Raw genomic sequence first — 19,908 nt, 5'->3', positions numbered from 1 at the left:
CGTTTATCCCTTAAGTCCCTGCTATGTGCCAGGCACAGTGAGGGTGCTCTGTATAAAGCATTAGGCATCACCTTATTAGTGGCATCTAGCAAAGAAAGACCTCGTGTGTAATGGCTTTTACAGCCTGCGTGGAACTCCTGCTGCCTACAGGAACAAATGCACCTTAGTCCTGAGGTACTGGGCAGTTGCTGACATGGCCTCTTTTGGGGTCTTTGGTTCTTGTGATGGTCATGTTCCCATGAACCTTTTTAATAAGATGTCAATCCTGAAAGCATCATTTCTGGTGGCACAGCATGTTGGGCACAAGTGGTCTCAATTAGAGTTTATCCCAAGTTTGCACTTAGGAGGAATAGAGAAAAGGATATCAGGTGGTTGATTTGCATTTCTCAGCTGTATGTCCAAGACTACTTGGAGGCAGTTCTCAGTGGACACTTGATTAGAATGTAAATGTCATACTTTTCTTAATGTTTCCCTTCTCTTTATTTTCCCACTCTGCTGTTGCCTTTGATCAAGTTCACCTAATCTGTTCTTTGACTTTCTAAGAATTTGACCACCCGATACACCTCACAGAAGTGGAACTGTTACAGACCCAGGCCCTTGGACTAATCAATAGAGATTCATAAGAGGCCAGAGAATTTCAGGCGAGGCATTACTGGGGCTCACGCTGCAGCACGAGGGAGTCAAAGCAAGAAACAGACATCCTTGCCCGCTCCCCAGGAGGAAATGTGTGGGTCCTTAAATGGGATAACAGGGGCAGGTCCATGGGTTGGGCAGGAGGCAGAGCTTAGGTGGTCTGTCCATCCCCTTGGTGGTGCCGTGTGCAGGGATCATGTGCAGTATCCTGCTTTTGCTCCCGGCACCCCCAAAATGGCGGACTTGCTCACTACTGCCTCCCCACAAAGCTCATATAGTGGTCATGATGCCCCAGCTGCTCATGCATGCAGTTATTTTTAGTCACTTATAGTTTCTTTGTATCCTTCTGCTCAAGGAGATGTTTGTCCAGGTGCAGGCACTCCAGTAGAGGATCCCGGGTCCCAGCCTATCTCAGCATCACATCCTCAAAGTTCATTCACATTGTTGGATGTGTCAGAATTTCTTTTTTAAGGCTGAATAATATTCCATTGTTAAGTATATACTGCATTTTATTTTTCCATTCAGCTGTCAATGAACACTTGAGTTACCTCTACATCTTGGCTGTTGTAAATAATGTTGCTGTAATCATGAGTGTACAAATATCTCTTTGAAACTCTGCTCTCAATTCTTTTCGATATATACCCAAGAGTAAGATCATATGGTAGTATTTTCAATTTTTTAAGGACCCTCCATGCACAGGGTTCCAATTTCTCCATATCCTAACACATTATATTGTTTTGTTTTTGTTTTTACCAAAGCCATCTTATTATGAGATGCTATCTCATTATGGTTTTGATTTGCATTTCCCTCATGATTAATGATGTTAAGCATCTTTTTATCTGCTTATTGGCCATTTGTCTATCTTCTTTGGAGAAATGTCTATTCAAGGCCTTTGCCCACTTTTTAATTGAGCTGTTTGTTCTCTGTAATTGAGTGGTAGGTGTTCTTTGTATATGCTGGATATAACCCTTTATCAGATATAGGATTTGTAAATAATGTTCTGCCATTCTATAGGTTTCCTTTTTATTCTGTTGATTGTATTTTTTTGATGCACACAAGTTTTTAATTTTGAAGTAGTCCAGTTTTTCTATGTTTAGTTTTGTTGCCTGTGCTTTTGGTGTCTTATCCAAAAAAATCATTGCCATATGCACTGTCATGAAGCTTTTCCCCTGTGTTTTCTTCTAAGAGTTTCATAGTTTTAGGTCTTATGTTTATGTCTTTGATCCAATTTTTGTATATCGTTTAAAGTAATGGTCTGCTAGTCTGAATGCCTGTGTTCCCCCAAAATTGATATGTTGAAATCCTAATGCCCTATGTGATGGTGTTAGTAGGTTAGCCTTTGGAAAGTGCTTAAGTCATGGAGGCTCTGCCCTGAATGGAATTGGTGCTCTTATAAAAGAGGCTCCAGGGATATCCCTTGCCTCTTGCACCATGTGAGGACACAGCAAGGTGGCACTGGCTATGAGCTAGGAAGTAGGGCCCTCACCAGAAGGCAACCATGCTGGCACCTTGACCTTCTACTTCCCAGCCTCCAGAATTATAAGAAATAAATTTCTGTTGTTTATAAGATACCCAGTCTGTGGTATTTTGTTGTAGTAGCCTAAACATACTATGACATGGTTCATCTTTATTCTTTTGTATGTGGATATCCAATTTTCCCAGCACTGTTTGTTGAAAAGACTGGCTTTAATCCATTGAGTGGTCTTAGCATCCTTGTTGAAAGTCATTTGACCAGACATAGGAAAGTTTATTTCTGGCCTTCCTATTTTAGTGGTCTATATGTCTCTTTATGACAGTACTACCCTGTTTTAATTACTGTAGATTTATATTGCTTTAAAATCAAGTATGGTACCTGCAACTTTTTCTTTTTCAACATTATTTTGACTCTTCAGAGTCCCTTGAGATTCCATATGAATGTTAGGATGGATTTTTCTATTTCTGAAAAAAATGCCACTGAGATTTTGATAGAGTACATTAAATCTGTAGATCATTTTGGATACTACTGACATCTTAACAGTATTAAGTCTTTCAGTCCATAAACAGAGGATGTCTTTTATTTGTGTCTTCTTTCTTTCACTAATGTTCTGTAGTTTTCAGCACAGAAGTCTTTTGCCTCCTTGGTTAAATTTATTCCTAAGTGTTTTATTCTTCTTGATTCTATTGTAAATGGAGTCGTTTTCTTAATTTCCTTTTCGGATTGTTCATTGTTAGTGTACAGAAACATAACTGATTTTTGTGTTGATTTTGTATCTTGCCACTTTGATAATTTATTTGTTCTAACAGGTGTGTGTGTGAGCTGTAATCTTAAGGGCTTTCTACATATCAGATCATGTTGTGTGTGAAGCAAGGTAACTGCCTTTTAATTCTTTTTCTTGTTTAACTGCTCTGGCTAGGACCTCCAGTTACTTTGTTTAGTCAAAGTGGTAAAAGCAGACATCTGTGTCTTGTTCCTGACCTTAAAGAAAAGCTTTCAGTCTTTCATCACTGAATATGAATACCACCTGTGGGCTTTTCATATATGGTCTTCATTTTGTTTCCTTCTATTCCTAGGTTGTTGAGTGTTTTTATTGTAAAAGGGTATTGAGTTTTGTCACATTGAGATGGGATCAAATGAGTTTTTATTCACTGTCACTCTGCAAATGTGGTATACTACATTGATTGACCTTATTATATTGACCCATTCTTGCACTCCTGGAATAAATCCCACTTGGTCATCATGTGTAATCCTTTTGTCATCATGTATAATTCTTTTAATGTGCTGTTGAATTGTTTGCTATTATTTTTTTTTTATTTCTATTTTTTAATTTATTTATTTATGTCTGTGTTGGGTCTTCGTTTCTGTGCGAGGGCTTTCTCTAGTTGTGGCAAGCGGGGGCCACTCTTCATCGCGGTGAGCGGGCCTCCCACCATCGCGGCCTCTCTTGTTGCAGAGCACAGGCTCCAGACGCGCAGGCTCAGTAATTGTGGCTCACGGGCCCAGTTGCTCCGCGGCACGTGGGATCCTCCCAGACCAGGGCTCGAACCCATGTCCCCTGCATTGGCAGGCAGACTCTCAACCACTGCGCCACCAGGGAAGCCCTGTTTGCTATTATTTTGTTGAGGATTTTTGTATTGCTTTCCTCTTGGTGCTTTTAAGATTGTTTTTGACTTTTGATGGTTTGATTAAATCTTGGTGTAGGCCTCTCTGGACGTATCCCACTTTGAGTTGTTGAGCCCCTTGTGTTTATATTCCCATTTTTCCCCTCAAATTTAGGATGTCTACAGCCACTCGCTCCCTGTACCTTTTGTGCTATGTTCTGAATGGTAGTGTGCCCTGTGGAGTTCATGTTGAAATTCTAACTCCCAAAGGTGATGGTATTACAAGGTGCAGCCTTTGGGAAGTGCTTCAGTCACAAGGGTGTAACTCAAGAATGGGATTAGTGCTGGATACAGGAGACTCCAGAGAGCTCCCCAGCCCTCCCACCAGGTGAAGATATGAAAAATCTGCATCTGGCAGAGGGCCCTCACCTAACTGTTGCTGACACCCTGATCTCAGACTTTAAGCCTCCAGAACTGTGGGAAATAACTTTCTGTTGTTTATAAGCCACCCAAATCTGGGGTATTTTGTCATAACATCCCTAACAGACTAAGCTTCTTTTCACTATTTCTGAAAAGTAAAATATTTTGGGTGTTGTTTCTGGTTTTCTTTAAAAACAATGTTTCCTGACACTGCCTGAACGTGCTGCAGCCAACAAGGTGGTCCATGCACCTCATCAGAGGTAGACAGGCCCTGGGGAGCTCAAAGCACAGAGCTAGAGTCCAGGGTAAAGGATTCAGTCAGCTCAGACATTTGAAAGGCACACAGATTTTTTTTTTTAACATCTTTATTGGAGTATAATTGCTTTACAATGGTGTTGTTTCTGCTTTATAACAAAGTGAATCAGTTATGTTCCCATATCTCTTCCATCTTGCATCTCCCTCCCTCCCACCCTCCCTATCCCACCCCTCTAGAGGGGCACAAAGCACCGAGCTGATCTCCCTGTGCTATGCGGCTGCTTCCCACTAGCTATCTATTTTACGTTTGGTAGTGTATATATACGTCCATGCCACTCTCTCACTTTGTCACAGCTTACCCTTCCCCCTCCCCGTATCCTCAAGTCCATTCTCTAGTAGGTCTGTGTCTTTATTCCCATCTTGCCCCTAGGTTCTTCATGACCTTTTTTTTTCCCCCCTTAGATTCCATATATATGTGGTAGCATACGGTATTTTTCCCTTTCTGACTTACTTCACTCTATATGACAGACTCTAGGTGCATCCACCTCACTACAGATAACTCAGTTTCATTCCTTTTTATACCTGAGTATTATTCCATTGTATATATGTGCCACATCTTCTTTATGCATTCATCTGTTGATGGACACGTAGGTTGCTTTCATGTCCTGGCTATTGTAAATAGAGCTGCAATGAACATTGTGGTACATGTCTCTTTTTGAATTATGGTTTTCTCAGGGTATATGTCCAGTAGTGGGATTGCTGGGTCATATGGTAACTCTATTTTTAGTTTTTTAAGGAACCTCCATACTGTTCTCCATAGTGGCTGTATCAATTTACATTCCCACCAACAGTGCAAGAGTGTTCCCTTTTCTCCACACCCTCTCCAGCATTTATTGTTTGTAGATTTTTTGATGATGGCCATTCTGACTGGTGTGAGATGGTATCTCATTGAAGTTTTGATTTGCATTTCTCTAATGATTGGTGATGTTGAGCAGCCTTTCATGTGTTTGTTGGCAGTCTGTATATCTTCTTTGGAGAAATGTCTATTTAGGTCTTCTGCCCATTTTTGGATTGGGTTGTTTTTTTTGATATTGAGCTGCATGAGCTGCTTGTAAATTTTGGAGATGAATCCTTTGTCAGTTGCTTCATTTGCAAATATTTTCTCCCATTCTGAGGGTTGTCTTTTGGTCTTATGGTTTCCTTTGCTGTGCAAAAGCTTTTAAGTTTCATTAGGTCCCATTTATTTTTATTTCCATTTCTCTAGGAGGTGGGTCAAAAAGGATCTTGCTGTGGTTTATGTCATAGAGTGTTCTGCCTATGTTTTCCTCTAAGAGTTTGATAGTGTCTGGCCTTACATTTAGGTCCCTTACATTTAGGTCTTTAATCCATTTTGAGTTTTTGTGTATGGTGTTAGCGAGTGTTCTAATTTCATACTTTTACATGTATCTGTCCAGTTTTCCCAGCACCACTTATTGAAGAGGCTGTCTTTTCTCCACTGTATATTCTTGTCTCCTTTTTCAAAGATAAGGTGACCATATGTGCGTGGTTTTATCTCTGGGCTTTCTATCCTGTTCCATTGATCTATATTTCTGTTTTTGTGCCAGTACCATACTGTCTTGATCACTGTAGCTTTGTAGTATAGTCTGAAGTCGGGGGGCCTGATTCCTCCTGTTCCATTTTTCGTTCTCAAGATTGCTTTGGCTATTCGGGGTCTTTTGTGTTTCCATACAAATTGTGCAATTTTTTGTTCTAGTTCTATGAAAAATGCCAGTGGTAGTTTGATAGGGATCCATTGACTCTGTAGATTGCTTTGGGTAGTAGAGTCATTTTCACATTGCTGATTCTTCCAATCCAAGAACATGGTATATCTCTCCATCTATTTGTATCATCTTTAATTTCTTTCCTCAGTGTCTTATAATTTTCTGCATACAGGTCTTTTGTCTCCTTAGGTAGGTTTATTCCTAGATATTTTATTCTTTTTGTTGCAATGGTAAATGGGAGTGTTCTCTTAATTTCACTTCCAGATTTTTCATCGTTAGTGTATAGGAATGCCAGAGATTTCTGGCACACAGATCTTTAAAAGACGGATGTGTTTAGATGGCTTCAATTAGGAACATTAAGAAAAAGGTAACTAGTGGCTTCCCTGGTGGTGCAGTGGTTAAGAATCCGCCTGCCAATGCAGGGGACACAGGTTTGAGCCCTGGTCCAGGAAGATCCCACATGCTGCAGAGCAACTAAGCCTGTGCACCACAACTACTGAGCCTGTGCTTTAGAGCCCGTGAGCTACAACTACTGAGACTGCATGCTACAACAACTGAAGCCTGTGCACCTAAAGCCCATGCTCTGCGATAAGAGAAGCCACTGTGATAAGAAGCCTGTGCACTGCAATGAAGAGTAGCCCCTGCTCACTGCAACTAGAGAAAGCCTGCGCCCAGCAATGAAGACCCAACACAGCCAAAAATAAATCTTAAAAGAAAAAGGTAACTAACTAGGTCAAGCTCTGAAGATTTTGAAAGAAGTATCTTACTTGCTGCTTCTGTAAAGGAGCAAAAATAAAAGTAAAAAGCAGTGCCTAGGAATTCAGTGTATTCACCTATCTAAAAGCTGGTGAACAGAGGAGGTTTAGTGAGGAGTAAATGCTCTAGTTGTTAACAACTCTGGAGCTTGGATTTACAGAGGAGAAAATTTGGGGTTAGAATTGACACTGTTTTTACTCTCTTGCTCTTATCTTTCAGTGAGACTAAAATCATCCTTTCTTTGGTACCAAAATCACCACTCTTGTAGTAATTGTGAAGTCCCAGATCAAACATTTGGATCTTCTTACTCTGGAATTATCTTTTTTTTTTTTTCTTTTGGCCATCAAAGGCAGATCAGCTAGAACACTATCATCAAGATGATGCAATTGAGAGGATAAGGGTAGGGTCAAAAGGAGCCCAGAGGCTGCTTGTATCTGGTAAGGCGTTTAAAACACCCACAACAAAACCCTCATCTCAGAAACATCCTGAATATTCAAAGTTTAGGTGCTAAAATATTAAAAGATTAACATGAGTCATTTAATGGTTTAAGTTAAGTTCTCTTATTGGACCAGTCTAGATGGAAGACAGTAGTAAGCTGAAGGTAAAAATTTCAATTGCTTTCTTACTAGTCTGCTGAAAGTATCTTTTAAGCACAGGGTATATATGAATTTTGTAGACTTTTGCATTTTCACAATTTTAGCAAATTCCAGTCTGTCTCTGACACTTTAATAGATTTGTCCTATTTTTTTGTGCATTTTACGCATATCCTTCTTTAAAAACATATACTTGAAATAGGGCTCCTAATTAATATACAACATGAGTTTCTTCACATACTTTCATCTTAACCCAATTTCCCTTTAGAGCCCTTGGCCATGAGCTGAGGACAAAGGTTATTGAAACTTTTTGAGATATTGTTGTTTCCTGATATTTTCTCATTAATTTTTCTATTTTAGAATACTGTGTGGCAATTCTCATGATACAGCCAAACCTAACTGACCTATTCTCAGTACCTGACCAATGCATTAAAGAAAGAAAGATTCTCTAACAACAAACAAACAGGATCTGGTGAGTACATAGGTCTTTGTTCTAAATCAGTGTTTCCCAGCTGTGGCACTGTGACATCTCTCTCTTGTGAGGGCTGATATTTAGTGGCCTCCCAGGGGTGTTAACAGCACCCCTTCCTTAGTTTCTGACTGACAGACACCAAAAATATCATCTCCAGACATTTTCAAATGTTCCCTGGAGAGCAAACTGCCCATACGTTCTGTGATGATGGACCTATTCTATGACTGACTGACTGACTGAGGAACAGAATTCTTACTTTTATTTAAATCCTACATACACTGTGAGGACAAATTGCTTCAGCAAGGAAAATTGAATGAATTGGGGTTGGATACCTTTGTTTAAAAAATTGGGGATATTTATTTATATTTTTCGTTTCTTCCTACTTTTAAATGTTTGTTTGGAAGTAGGACTTTTTAGGTTCATTCTGTCTAGGCATTTATTAATTATAAGATGACATTACAAGTTTAGAAATTTTCAAAACATATAACTCACTCAAAAATCTAAGAAAGGCTAAAAAGGTGATATTATTAAATATCTCCTCCTTGAAAGAAAGGAATTAACCAAACCAGGATTGAAAAACATTTATTGAAACAAAATCAAATACTTTATTATCTACAAGCCAACACTGAACTTTTACTTTATTCAAGAATGAACACAATGTACAAAAAATTATGCTTATATTATAAAAATATGTCAATTTTATCTCCTGGGTGCTGAGCAGAAGTCATTTTAAACAAAATCAAGGCAAACTTGCTCTCTATAATAGAACTGCTATAATTTAATAACAAAAGTGAAAGCTAATATATACTCACAAAGTATCTTTAAAGGCCCACTGATATAATGCTGCATTGGAAAGCTGAACCCAGTCACCACAGTTCACGTTTCCAACCTATGCTCACGGGCACCACTTTTTTACAGAATGCATGTCATTAGTTAACAGTTGTTAGCATGTATTTCAGCAAAGTATTAACAGTCAATCATATTTAGTTAGCTTCAATTTTCACACATTGTTATGGGGAGCAAATGACCTCCCAAGATTTACAAACCCACTTATCCAGGTGGGACCTGCTAACTAACTCCCTAAAAAAATCTGTGTCCAAGGTTAGTATCTTCAAGTTGTTGGTAATTTTCTTATTTCTGCTGAATAATTACTGGCACCTTCCTGGGCATGTGGTCTTGGCACACAGTGTGGCTACTTGTGCCTGTCAAGTCAGTGGCAGCTGCAGAACAGTTAGAGGCTGAAGAGTGCAGCCTTTGGCTTACCATGGAGACATGCTCCAGTGCTCACTGGAGTATTTGGTCCTTGGAGAATCAGGAAAGTGAGAGATTGGGGAAAACGGACCCATGGCTCCCTGTATTGTTCCAGGAGTTACACAGTTATATAAAATCTGTACTAATTTTTAAAGTCAGACTAGAAGTAGACTACATAGCATCTAGCACTGACAAGGCCAAACAAAATCCGTCCCTTAAAGAGCTTGCACACTGCCAGTGCCCTGTCTCTGGCTGAACAGAAAGACAGTAGTACTCAGGCAAAATCCAGAATGCAGTATCAACACAATTAATGACATCAGATGAATTCAAGTTCAGAAGTTATTAAACTGCAAAATGCCTATTTTGACTGCTAAGCATAAATCTTTTTCCTTGACAGAGTCTCTGGGATTGACACCTATGAAGACTCAAAATTGCAGAAATATAAGGACTGAGTATTCTAGTGCCTGCTGTACTGGGTAAATTAAATCCAAAAGAACTGGGGGAAGAAATGCTTCCATGTTTTGCCTATATAAACCCAATATTTATTTAGTTACCTGTTTCACAAGAACTTGTGACTAAGGTGAAGAGAAATGATCTCTCTTCCTTTATGCAATTACCTAATTCCTTATAGCTTTCTAAGTCAGTTTTCAATTAAGCCCTATTTCCTACATGAACTGTTATTCCTACCAAATGTAACTGTTACATAGGGCTGAACTGGACATAATTTAAACATTTTCATGAAAAAACAAACCACTAATTTGGCTTATGGGGAAAGAGAAGCATTTACAGAAATACAATTTGTGAAGAATAAACGTATTTTGGAAACTGAGCCAAAGGTTTCTCACCAATACCTTAATAAGTAAGTCACCATGCAGGTTGTTTTCACAGGCAACAACACAGCCAGGTCAACTGTTGCTCCTGGCAACTTCCATTGCCCCAAAATATGTGGAAGATGGAGAGGCCAATGACTGAAATCTGCAGTTAGGAATACAGGCCAAAAGCTCAACAAACTGCTACTGGAAGCAACTGGATACCATAATATTAAACATAAACAAGTGAAAACAGAATGAGCACACAAAGAAATGAACAAAGATCATGATGCTCAGAGTCAGACCCAATGAGGGTATTACCACACACACACACACACACACATAACCATACCTGTTTACAATCCCAGGCCCTTGCTCTCAAATAAATATATTGAACATTTACAACAGAATGAATGCCTTATGAATGCAAGCTTTTCTTTTATAACTCTAAATAAAAGTCATACTTCTAAAATAAGCTACAAATTGCCTTTTTTTGTGAAACTGATGTGACTTGGTGCCACAGCTAACCTTCCTCTAATAGCAGCAGTATCATCAGCCCATGGCAGCAAGGAAATGTTCATTTCTGGCATCCCATGGGCTCCCATACAAGCAACTTCATAAAGCATGCAGATACTACTCTGTTGAAGTTTCAAATGAATAGAAATGATCATTGTGCTTATGGGTCTCATACCTTCCAAAATATACATAAATGGTGACACATTAAAATAGCAGTTCTTTGCTTACCAATAAAATCATAAGGCAGAGGGGTTGGAGGTGGAAAGAGAAATTGTTAAAAATGCGGGGAAAAATGCAAAACAGTGCTAGCATTCACAAAAAAGATCATGCTAAAATCAGATCCATATTCATAAAAATCAATCATTAAGCCACAATCCAAAGAACTCTGTCCATGAGTCCAAAGGCATGCATGCCAGCTGAAGGAAATGCAGGATTCTTCTGACAATAGTTTCTTCAGAGCAGAACAGTAACATGTCACTGGAGTAATCACAACAGGGTGAACAAGACGCCATCACACTTTTTTGCAATTGAAAAGAAAAGCAATCACAATAAAAAAAATTAAACAACAGTGGAAACAAAACATAGAAATTCACAATGACCTATAAAACCAAAGAATAATCCAAATGATTTTTACCCTTTAGGGGTTCATGCCTCTTAATAGTTGTCTTTTTAATTTGAAAAGTTTATAATGAAAGGTTTATCCATAATGGTATTAAATATAAAATTACTTCACTACACATGGGATTTCATGCAGTATCAATACTCAGTAACTTCACTCATGTTTAAAGGACACATAAGAGACATCTTGTCACTAGAATCGCAGTCAAAGCCTCCCCCAAAACAAGATGTCTTAAAAGCATTTAAAGTTTCTCATAAGGAAAACAACCACCTGAAACTAATATTCAAAATGCAGTAACTGCCTAAGGTCATCACTTGGCCAACTAAGGTATTTTCACCTTTTCTAGTAAGTTCACAATTTTTTAAAAAGAACAAGATATTTATTTTTTAACCCCAAGGTTGAAACTAAGGCTGTCTATGTCATCAGCTGTTAGTGGCCATGTATGTATCTGAACTTCCAGCCTGTGTTCTGAGGTACTCACTGGAGGAGGGATCCGGGGCTATCCTGCCTTCGTGTCCACAAGCTGCATCTGCACATTGGCAGCCATGCCACCTCCATAGCCTCCCTTGGACTGCATCTGGTTCTGAATGGAGCTAACCTGCAACAAGACAAGAAGAGAACCAGTCAGGAAGTAGGGCCACTGCAAGTAAGCAACTCTTGCCTAATATTTTAGCTGGGCTGCTTTTCCCAAAAGGGTGCCTTTTATAGAAGAAAAAATACCTTTTATAGACTTAAACTTGCTCTCATTGTAAGGCAAAATGCTGAAGCTAGTGACTGAAGCATTTTTTTTTTGCCACAACTCCCTCTCCACCCATCCCCCCACTCCTGCAACTTTCTCCACTTGGCAATTACAAAAAACAAGTTTCGTAATTCACAAGGCACTTGGCTACATTTCAAAAGCAGTTAAAAGGATACAGATGAACTCAACTTTGTTCCTCAACCACCTTAATTTACAAACACCTCACATATATGATCACCTCAATTACCTGGATTAGAATCAGATTCAAAAATAAATATGAATCAAACTGAACCAAAGATAAACTTTAAAAGTGCATGTGGGACTTCCCTGGTGGCACAGTGGTTAAGAATCTGCCTGCCAGTGCAGAGGACACAGGTTCAAGCCCTGGTCCGGGAAGATCCCACATGCCGCGGAGCAAATAAGCCCATGCGCCACAACTACTGAGCCTGCGTGCCGCAACTACTGGAGCCCACGCTGCAACAAGAGAAGCCGCTGCAATGAGAAGCCTGCACACCGCAATGAAGAGTAGCCCCCACTCGCCACAACTAGAGAAAGCCCACATGCAGCAACGAAGACCCAACGCAGCCACAAGTACATAAATGAATAAATTTAAAAAAAGTCCATGTGGTAAAATTTACATACTTAATACAGTCTTAGTATAGTCTGATAAAGTGGAAAGGGGTATAAGAATCCAAAGACTTGGAATATTCAAAGCAAGCTTAGCCAGAGGCCACACCCGAGGAGACAAGTTTGCATATTTAAAGACTGTGAGTAGTACACCCTTTTCTCATGTGAGCCCAGGGTGGAATCATCATTCTCTCCAGCTTTTATCACGTGGTTAGAGCCCCTGGACTTTGACTCATCTTCTACCTGAGCCTGCAAACAACATCTCCTTAACAGCCCTCAGAGAACAGGCTGGTCTCACGTTTACAGGATGGCTTCAAAATATGACATCATGTAACCCCCACAACAACGCCAGGAGGAAGCAGTAAAGAGTGAACCTGTGAAACCCGAGGCATCCTATCCTCAACCCTGATAAAGGCAGAACTCCAGGCCTGTGCACTCATTTTCTCTACCTGCAACCTTGCTGAGTGGCCCCAGGAGTGCCATATACTCTCCAGGACTTCATTAATCAACCTTCTAAAAAAACCAAACAAACCATAATTTTATATGTGCCAATGAAGTTTCCTTGGAATAGGACATAAAACTGGTGCAGTTAAAAGCAAGCAATTGCCGAACAACCAGCAAGAGGGAAACACAAATCCACCCGTCAGCAGACAGGGTGCCTAAAGTCATACTGAGCTCACAGCCACCTATAAACACACCCCTTGACACAGCCCTGCCCACCAGAAGGATAAGACCCAGCTCTACCCACCAGCAGGAAGGCACCAGTCCCTCCCACCAGGAAACCTCCAGAAGCCTGAGGACCACTTTCACCCACCAGAGGGCAGACACCAGAAGCAAGAGGAGCTATGATCCTCCAGCCAGCGTAAAGGAGTCGACAAAGAAAGACAAAATGAGATGGCAGAGAAATATGTTTCAGACGAAGAAACAAGATAAAAACCCAAAAGAATAACTAAATGAAGAGGAGATAAGCAGCCTACCTGAAAAAGGATTTAGAGTAATGATAGTAAAGATGACCCAAAATCTTGGAAAAAGAATGGAGGCACAGATTGAGAAGTTACAAGAAATGTTTAACAAAGAGCTAGACAATATAATGAACAAATAAAGATGAACAATACAATAACTGCAATGAAAAATACACTAGAAGGAATCAACAGCAGAATGACTGAGGGAGAAAAATAAGTGAGCTGGAAGACAGAATGTTGGAAATCACTGCCACGGAACAGAACAAAGGAAAAAGAATGAAAAGAAATGAGGACAGTCTCAGAGACCTCTGGGAAACATTAAAACACACCAACATTTGCATTATAAGGGTGCAAGAAGAGAGAAAGGGCCCAAGATAATATCTGAAGAGATTATACCTGAAAACTTCCCTAACACGAGAAAGGAAACACTCACTCAAGTCCAGGAAGCACAGAGAGTCCCATAAAAGATGACCCCAAGGAGGAACGCACCAACATGCATATTAATCAAACTGATAAAAATTAAAGACAAAGAAAAAATTTTAAAAGCACCAAGGGAAAAGCAACAAATTACAAGGGAACCCCATAAGGTTATCAGGTGATTTTTCAGTATAAGCTCTGCAGGCCAGAAGGAAGTGGCACAATATATTTAAAGTGATGAAAGGGAAAAACCTACAACCAAGAATATTCTACGCACCAAGGCTCTCATTTAGATTTGATGGAGAAATCAAAAGCTTTACAGGGGCCTCCCTGGTGGCACAGTGGTTAAGAATCTGCCTGCCAATGCAGGGGACATGGGTTCGATCCCACATGCCACGGAGCAACTAAGCCTGTGTGCCACAACTACTGAAGCCCACATGCCTAGAGCCCGTGCTCCACAACAAGAGAAGCCACTGCAACGAGAAGCCCGCACACTGCAACCAAGAGTAGCCCCTGCTTGCCACAACTAGAGAAAGACAGCATGTGGCAACGAAGACCCAACACAGCCAAAAAAAAAGGCTTTACACACAAGCAAAAGCTAAGAGAATTTAGCACCACCAAACCAGCATTACAACAAATCTGAAAGGAACACCTCTAGGTGGAAAATAAGAGGCCACAACTAGACTCGGGGAAGTTCACTGGCATAAGCAAACATAAAGTAAAGGTAGGAAATCTTCCACACACAAATATAATATCAAAACCAGCAATCATGAGCAGAGTACAGATGCAGGATATTGGAAATGCATTTGAAATGAAGATATCAACAACTTAAAACAATCTTGTACATACAGAGACTACTATAGCAAAAACTCATGGGAACCACAAACGAAAAATCTAGAATAGCTACCCACACAAAAAAGAAAAAAGCAATCCAAACACATCACTAAAGATAAGACATCAAGGGACTTCCCTGGTGGACCAGTGGTTAAGACTCTGCACTTCCATTGCAGGGGGCACAAGTTCAATCCCTGGTCTGGGAACTAAGATCCTGCGTGTGTTGCTCAGCATGGACCCCCCCACCAAAAAAAAAAAAAAAAAAAAGAGACAGAGAGAGAAAGAAAAAAAAATTGACATCAAATCACAAGAGAATAAAAGAGGAAGGGAAGAAAAATGACCTTAAGAAATAAATCCAGATGAAAAAAATAGCAAGAACGTACATATCAATAATTACCTTAATGTTAACGGATTAAATGCTCCAACCAAAAGACATAGACTGGCTGAAACAAAAACAAGACCCATATATTTGCTGTCTACAAGAGAGACACTTCAGATCTAGTGACACATGCAGACTAAAAGTGAGAGGATGGAAAAAGGTATTCCATACAAATGGAAATCAAAAGAAAACTGGAGTAGCAATACTACTATCAGACACAATAAACTTTAAAGACTGTTACAAGACAAAGAAGGACACTACATAATGATCAAAGGATCAATACAGGAAGATATAACAATTATAAACATATAATACACCCAACACAGGAGCACCTCAATACATAAGGCAAATGCTAACAGCTATAAAAGAGGAAATCGACAGTAGCACAATAATAGTGGGGAACTTTAACACCTCACTTACACCAATGGACAGATTATCCAGACAGAAAATTAATAAGGAAACAAAAGCTTTAAATGACAGAATAGGCCAGATAGATTTCATTGATATTTACAGGACATTCCATCCAAAAACAGCAGATATACTTTCTTCTCAAAGGCACACAGAGCATTCTCCAGGATAGATCACATCTTGAGTCACAAATCAAGCCTCGGCAAATTTCCGAAAATTGAGATCATACCAAGCATCATCTCTGACCACAGCGCTATGGGATTAGAAACTATAGGGAAAAAACTGTAAAAAAAAAAAAAAAACCCACAAACACATGGAGGCTAAACAATGGTACTAAACAACCAATGGATCACTGAAAAAAATCAAAGAAGAAATCAAAAAATACCTCGAGACAAATGACAATGAAAACACGATGGTCCAAAGTTTTGGGGATGCAGCAAAAGCACTTCCAAGAGGAAAGTTTATAGCAGTACAATCGTACCTCAGGAAGCAAGAAAAATCTCAAATAAACAACCTAACCTTACACCTAAAACAACTAAAGAACAACAAACAAAACCCAAGGTTAGTAGAAAGAAAGAAATCATAAAGATCAGAGCAGAAATAAATGAAACAGAGACGAACAAAACAGTAGCAAAGATCAATAAAACTAAAAGCTGGTTCTTTGGAAAGATAAACAAAATTAATAAACCTTTACCCAGACTCACCAAGAAAAAAGGGAGAGGACTCAAATCAATAAAATTAGAAATGAAAAAGGAGAGTTACAACAGACACCACAGAAATACAAAGGATCATAAGTTGACTACAAACAACTATATGCCAATAAAATGGACAAGCTAGAAGAAATGGACAAACTCTTACAAAGGTACAATCTTCCAAGACTAAACCAGTAAGAAACAGAAAACATGACAGACCAATCACAAGTACTGAAATTGAAACACTGATTTAAAAACTTCCAACAAGCAAAAAGTCCAGGACCAGATTGCTTCACAGGTGAATGCTATCAAACATTTAGAGAAGAGTTAACACCTACCCTCCTGAAATTCTTCCAAAAAATTACAGAGAAAGGAACACTCCCAAGCTCATTCTATGAGGCCAACATTACCCTGATACTGAAACTAGACAAAGACACCACACACAAAAAAGAAAATTACAGTCCAATATCACCGATGAACAGAGATGCAAAGATACTCAAAGTACTAGCAACCTGAATCCAACAATATATTAAAAGGATCATACATGATGATCAAGTGGGATTTATCCCAGGGATGCAAGAATTCTTCTATATCTTCAAGTCAATCAGTGTGCTACACCACAGTAATAAACTGAAAAATGAAAACCAAGTGATCATCTCAATAGATACAAAAAAAAGCTTCTGAGAAAATTCAACACTGATTTATGATAAAAGCTCTTCAGCAAGTGGGAATAGAGGGAACCTACCTCAACATAATACAGGCCATATATGACACACCCAGAGCTAACATCATTCTCAACGGTGAAAACCTGAAAGCGTTCCCTCTAAGATCAGGAACAAGACAAGGATGTCCACTGTTACCACTTTCATTCAACACAGTTTTGGAAGTCCTAGCCCACAGCAATCAGAGAAGAAAAAGAAATAAAAGGAATCCAAACTGGAAAGGAAGAAGTAAAACTGTCACTGTTTCCAGATGACATGATACTATACACAGAGAATCCTAAAAATGCTACCAGAAAACTATTTGAGCTCATAAATGAATTTGGTAAAGTAGCAGGATACCAAATTAATGCACAGAAATCTCTTGCATTCCTACACACTAATGATAAAAAATCTGGAAGAGAAATTAAGGAAACACTCCCATTTACCACTGCAACAAAAAGAATAAAACACCTAGGAATAAATCTACCTAAGGAGACAAAAGGCCTGTATGCAGAAAACTATAAGACACTGATGAAAGAAAGTAAAGATGATACAAACAGATGGAGAGATACCATGTGCTTGGATTGGAAGAATCAGTATTGTGAAAATGACCATACTACACAAGGCAATCTACAGATTCAATGCAATCCCTATCAAATTACCAATGGCGTTTCTCAGAGAATTAGAACAAAAAATTATTAAAGACACACAAGACCCCAAGTAATCAAAGCAATCCTGAGAAAGAAAAATGGAGCTGGAGGAATCAGGCTCCCTGACTTGAGACTAACTACAAAGTAACAGTAATCAAAATAGTATGGTAATGGCACAGAAACAGAGATCAGTGGAACAGGATAGAAAGCCCAGAAATAAACCCACAAATCTATGGTCACCTAATCTATAACAAAGGAGGCAAGAAAGCTACAGTAATCAAGACAGTATGGTACTGGCACAAAAGCCAGTATAGATCAATGGTACAGGACAGAATGACCAGAAATAAACCCAAGCACATATGGTCACTTAATTTACGACAAGGGAGGCAAGAACATACAATGGAGAAAGGACAGCCTCTTCAATAACTGGTGCTGCAAAAACTGGACAACTACATGTAAAAGAATGAAATTAGAACACTCCCTAACACCATACACAAAAATAAACTCCAAATGGATTAAAGACCTAAATGTAAGACCAGACACTATAAAACTCTTAGAGGAAAACATAGCAAAAACAATCTTTGACATAAACCACAGCAAGAACTTTTTTGACCCACCTCCTAGAGTTAATTAACAGAAATAAAAACCAAAATAAATAAATGGGACTTAATTGAACTTAAAAGCTTTTGCACAGCAAAGGAAACGATAAACAAGACGAAAAGCCAACCCTCAGAATGGGAGAAAATATTTGCAAATGAAACAACAAAGGATTAATCTCCAAAATATACAAACAGCTCATGGAGCTCAATATCAAAAAAACAAACAATTCAGTTAAAAAATGGGTGGAAGACCTAAAAAGACATTTCACCAAGGAAGACGTAAAGATGGCGAAGAGGCACATGAAAACATGCTCAACATCACTAATTATTAGAGAAATGCAAATCAAAACTACAATGAGGAATCACCTCATGCCGGTCAGAATGGCCATTATCAAAAAAGCTAGAAGGGGGCTTCCCTGGTGGTGCAGTGGTTGAGAATCTGCCTGCTAATGCAGGGGACACGGGTTCGAGCCCTGGTCTGGGAAGATCCCACATGCCGCGGAGCAACTGGGCCCGTGAACCACAACTGCTGAGCCTACACGTCTGGAGCCTGTGCCCCGCAACGGGAGGGGCCACGATAGTGAGAGGCCCCCGCACCACGATGAAGAGTGGCCCCTGCTTGCCGCAACTAGAGAAAGCCCTCGCACGAAACGCAGACCCAACACAGCTAAAAATAAATAAATAAATAAATAAATAAAGTGGCTATTAATTAAAAAAAAAAAGCTAGAAGGAATAAATGCTGGAAAGGGTGTGGTGAATAAATGCTGGAAATGGAGTTTCCTTAAAAAACTAAAAATAGAACTACCATATGACCCAGGAATCCCACTACTGGGCATATACCCTGAGAAAACCATAATTCAAAGAGAGTCATGTACCACAATGTTCACTGAAGCACCATTTACAATAGCCAAGACATGGAACCAACCTAAATGTCCATCAACAGATGAATGGATAAGGAAGATGTGGCACATGTACACAATGGAATATTACTCAGCCAGAAAAAAGAAATGAAACTGAGTTATTTGTAGTGAGGTGGATGGACCTGAAGTCTGTCATACAGACAGAAGTTAAGTCAGAAAGAGAAAAACAAATACTGTATCCTGACTCATATATATGGAATCTTAAAAAAACAAAAGGTGGTACTGATGAACCTAGTTGCAGGGCAGGAATAAAGAGTAGACACAGAGAATGGACTTGAGGACACGTGGTGGGAGGGGGAAGCTGGAGTGAAGTGAGAGTAGCATCGACATATATACACTACCAAATGTAAAACAGTTAGCTAGTGGGAAGCAGCAGCATAGCACAGGGAGATAAGCTTGGTGCTCTGCAATGACCTAGAGGGGTGGGATAGGGAGGACTGGAGAGAGACGCAAGAGGGAGGGGCTATGGGGACATAGGTATGCATATGGCTAATTCACTTTGGTGTACAAGAGAAACTAATACAGTACTGTGAAGTAATTATACTCCAATAAAGATCTATTAAAAAAAAAGAATACACAATGGAGAAAAGACAGTCTCTTCAATAAGAGATGCTGGGAAAAACAGAGAGCTACATGTAACAGAAGTAAATTAGAACACTCTCTAACACCTTACACAAAAATCAACACGAAATGGATCAAAGACCTAAATGCAAGGCCAGAAACTATAAAACTCTGAGAAGAAAACATAGGCAGAACACTCCCTGACACAAATTGCAGCAATATCATTTTGGATCCACCTTCTAGAGTAATGATAATTA

At 39.4% G+C, this 19,908-nt stretch overlaps 1 protein-coding gene across 1 annotated transcript in view; it reads right to left on the bottom strand.

The window, feature by feature from the left end:
- Positions 1–8,532: 8,532 nt before the first annotated feature.
- CDC42SE2 (CDC42 small effector 2) overlaps positions 8,533–19,908 on the bottom strand; it is a 58,864-nt gene continuing 47,488 nt past the window's right edge. Inside the window, exons 3-4 of the mRNA XM_007188517.2 lie at positions 11,644–11,760; positions 8,533–11,059 (exon numbers count right to left, since the gene is read on the bottom strand). Coding sequence (XP_007188579.1) covers positions 11,662–11,760 — 99 coding nt within the window. The 3' untranslated portion in view covers positions 8,533–11,059; positions 11,644–11,661. The remainder of the gene's footprint in view (positions 11,060–11,643; positions 11,761–19,908) is intronic.

Source organism: Balaenoptera acutorostrata, chromosome 2, assembly GCF_949987535.1.
Source record: "Balaenoptera acutorostrata chromosome 2, mBalAcu1.1, whole genome shotgun sequence".
In the NCBI taxonomy this organism is placed as follows: Eukaryota; Metazoa; Chordata; class Mammalia; order Artiodactyla; family Balaenopteridae; genus Balaenoptera; species Balaenoptera acutorostrata.
Note: the sequence above shows the minus strand (reverse complement) of the source record. Positions and strands in the feature narration are given on the sequence as shown.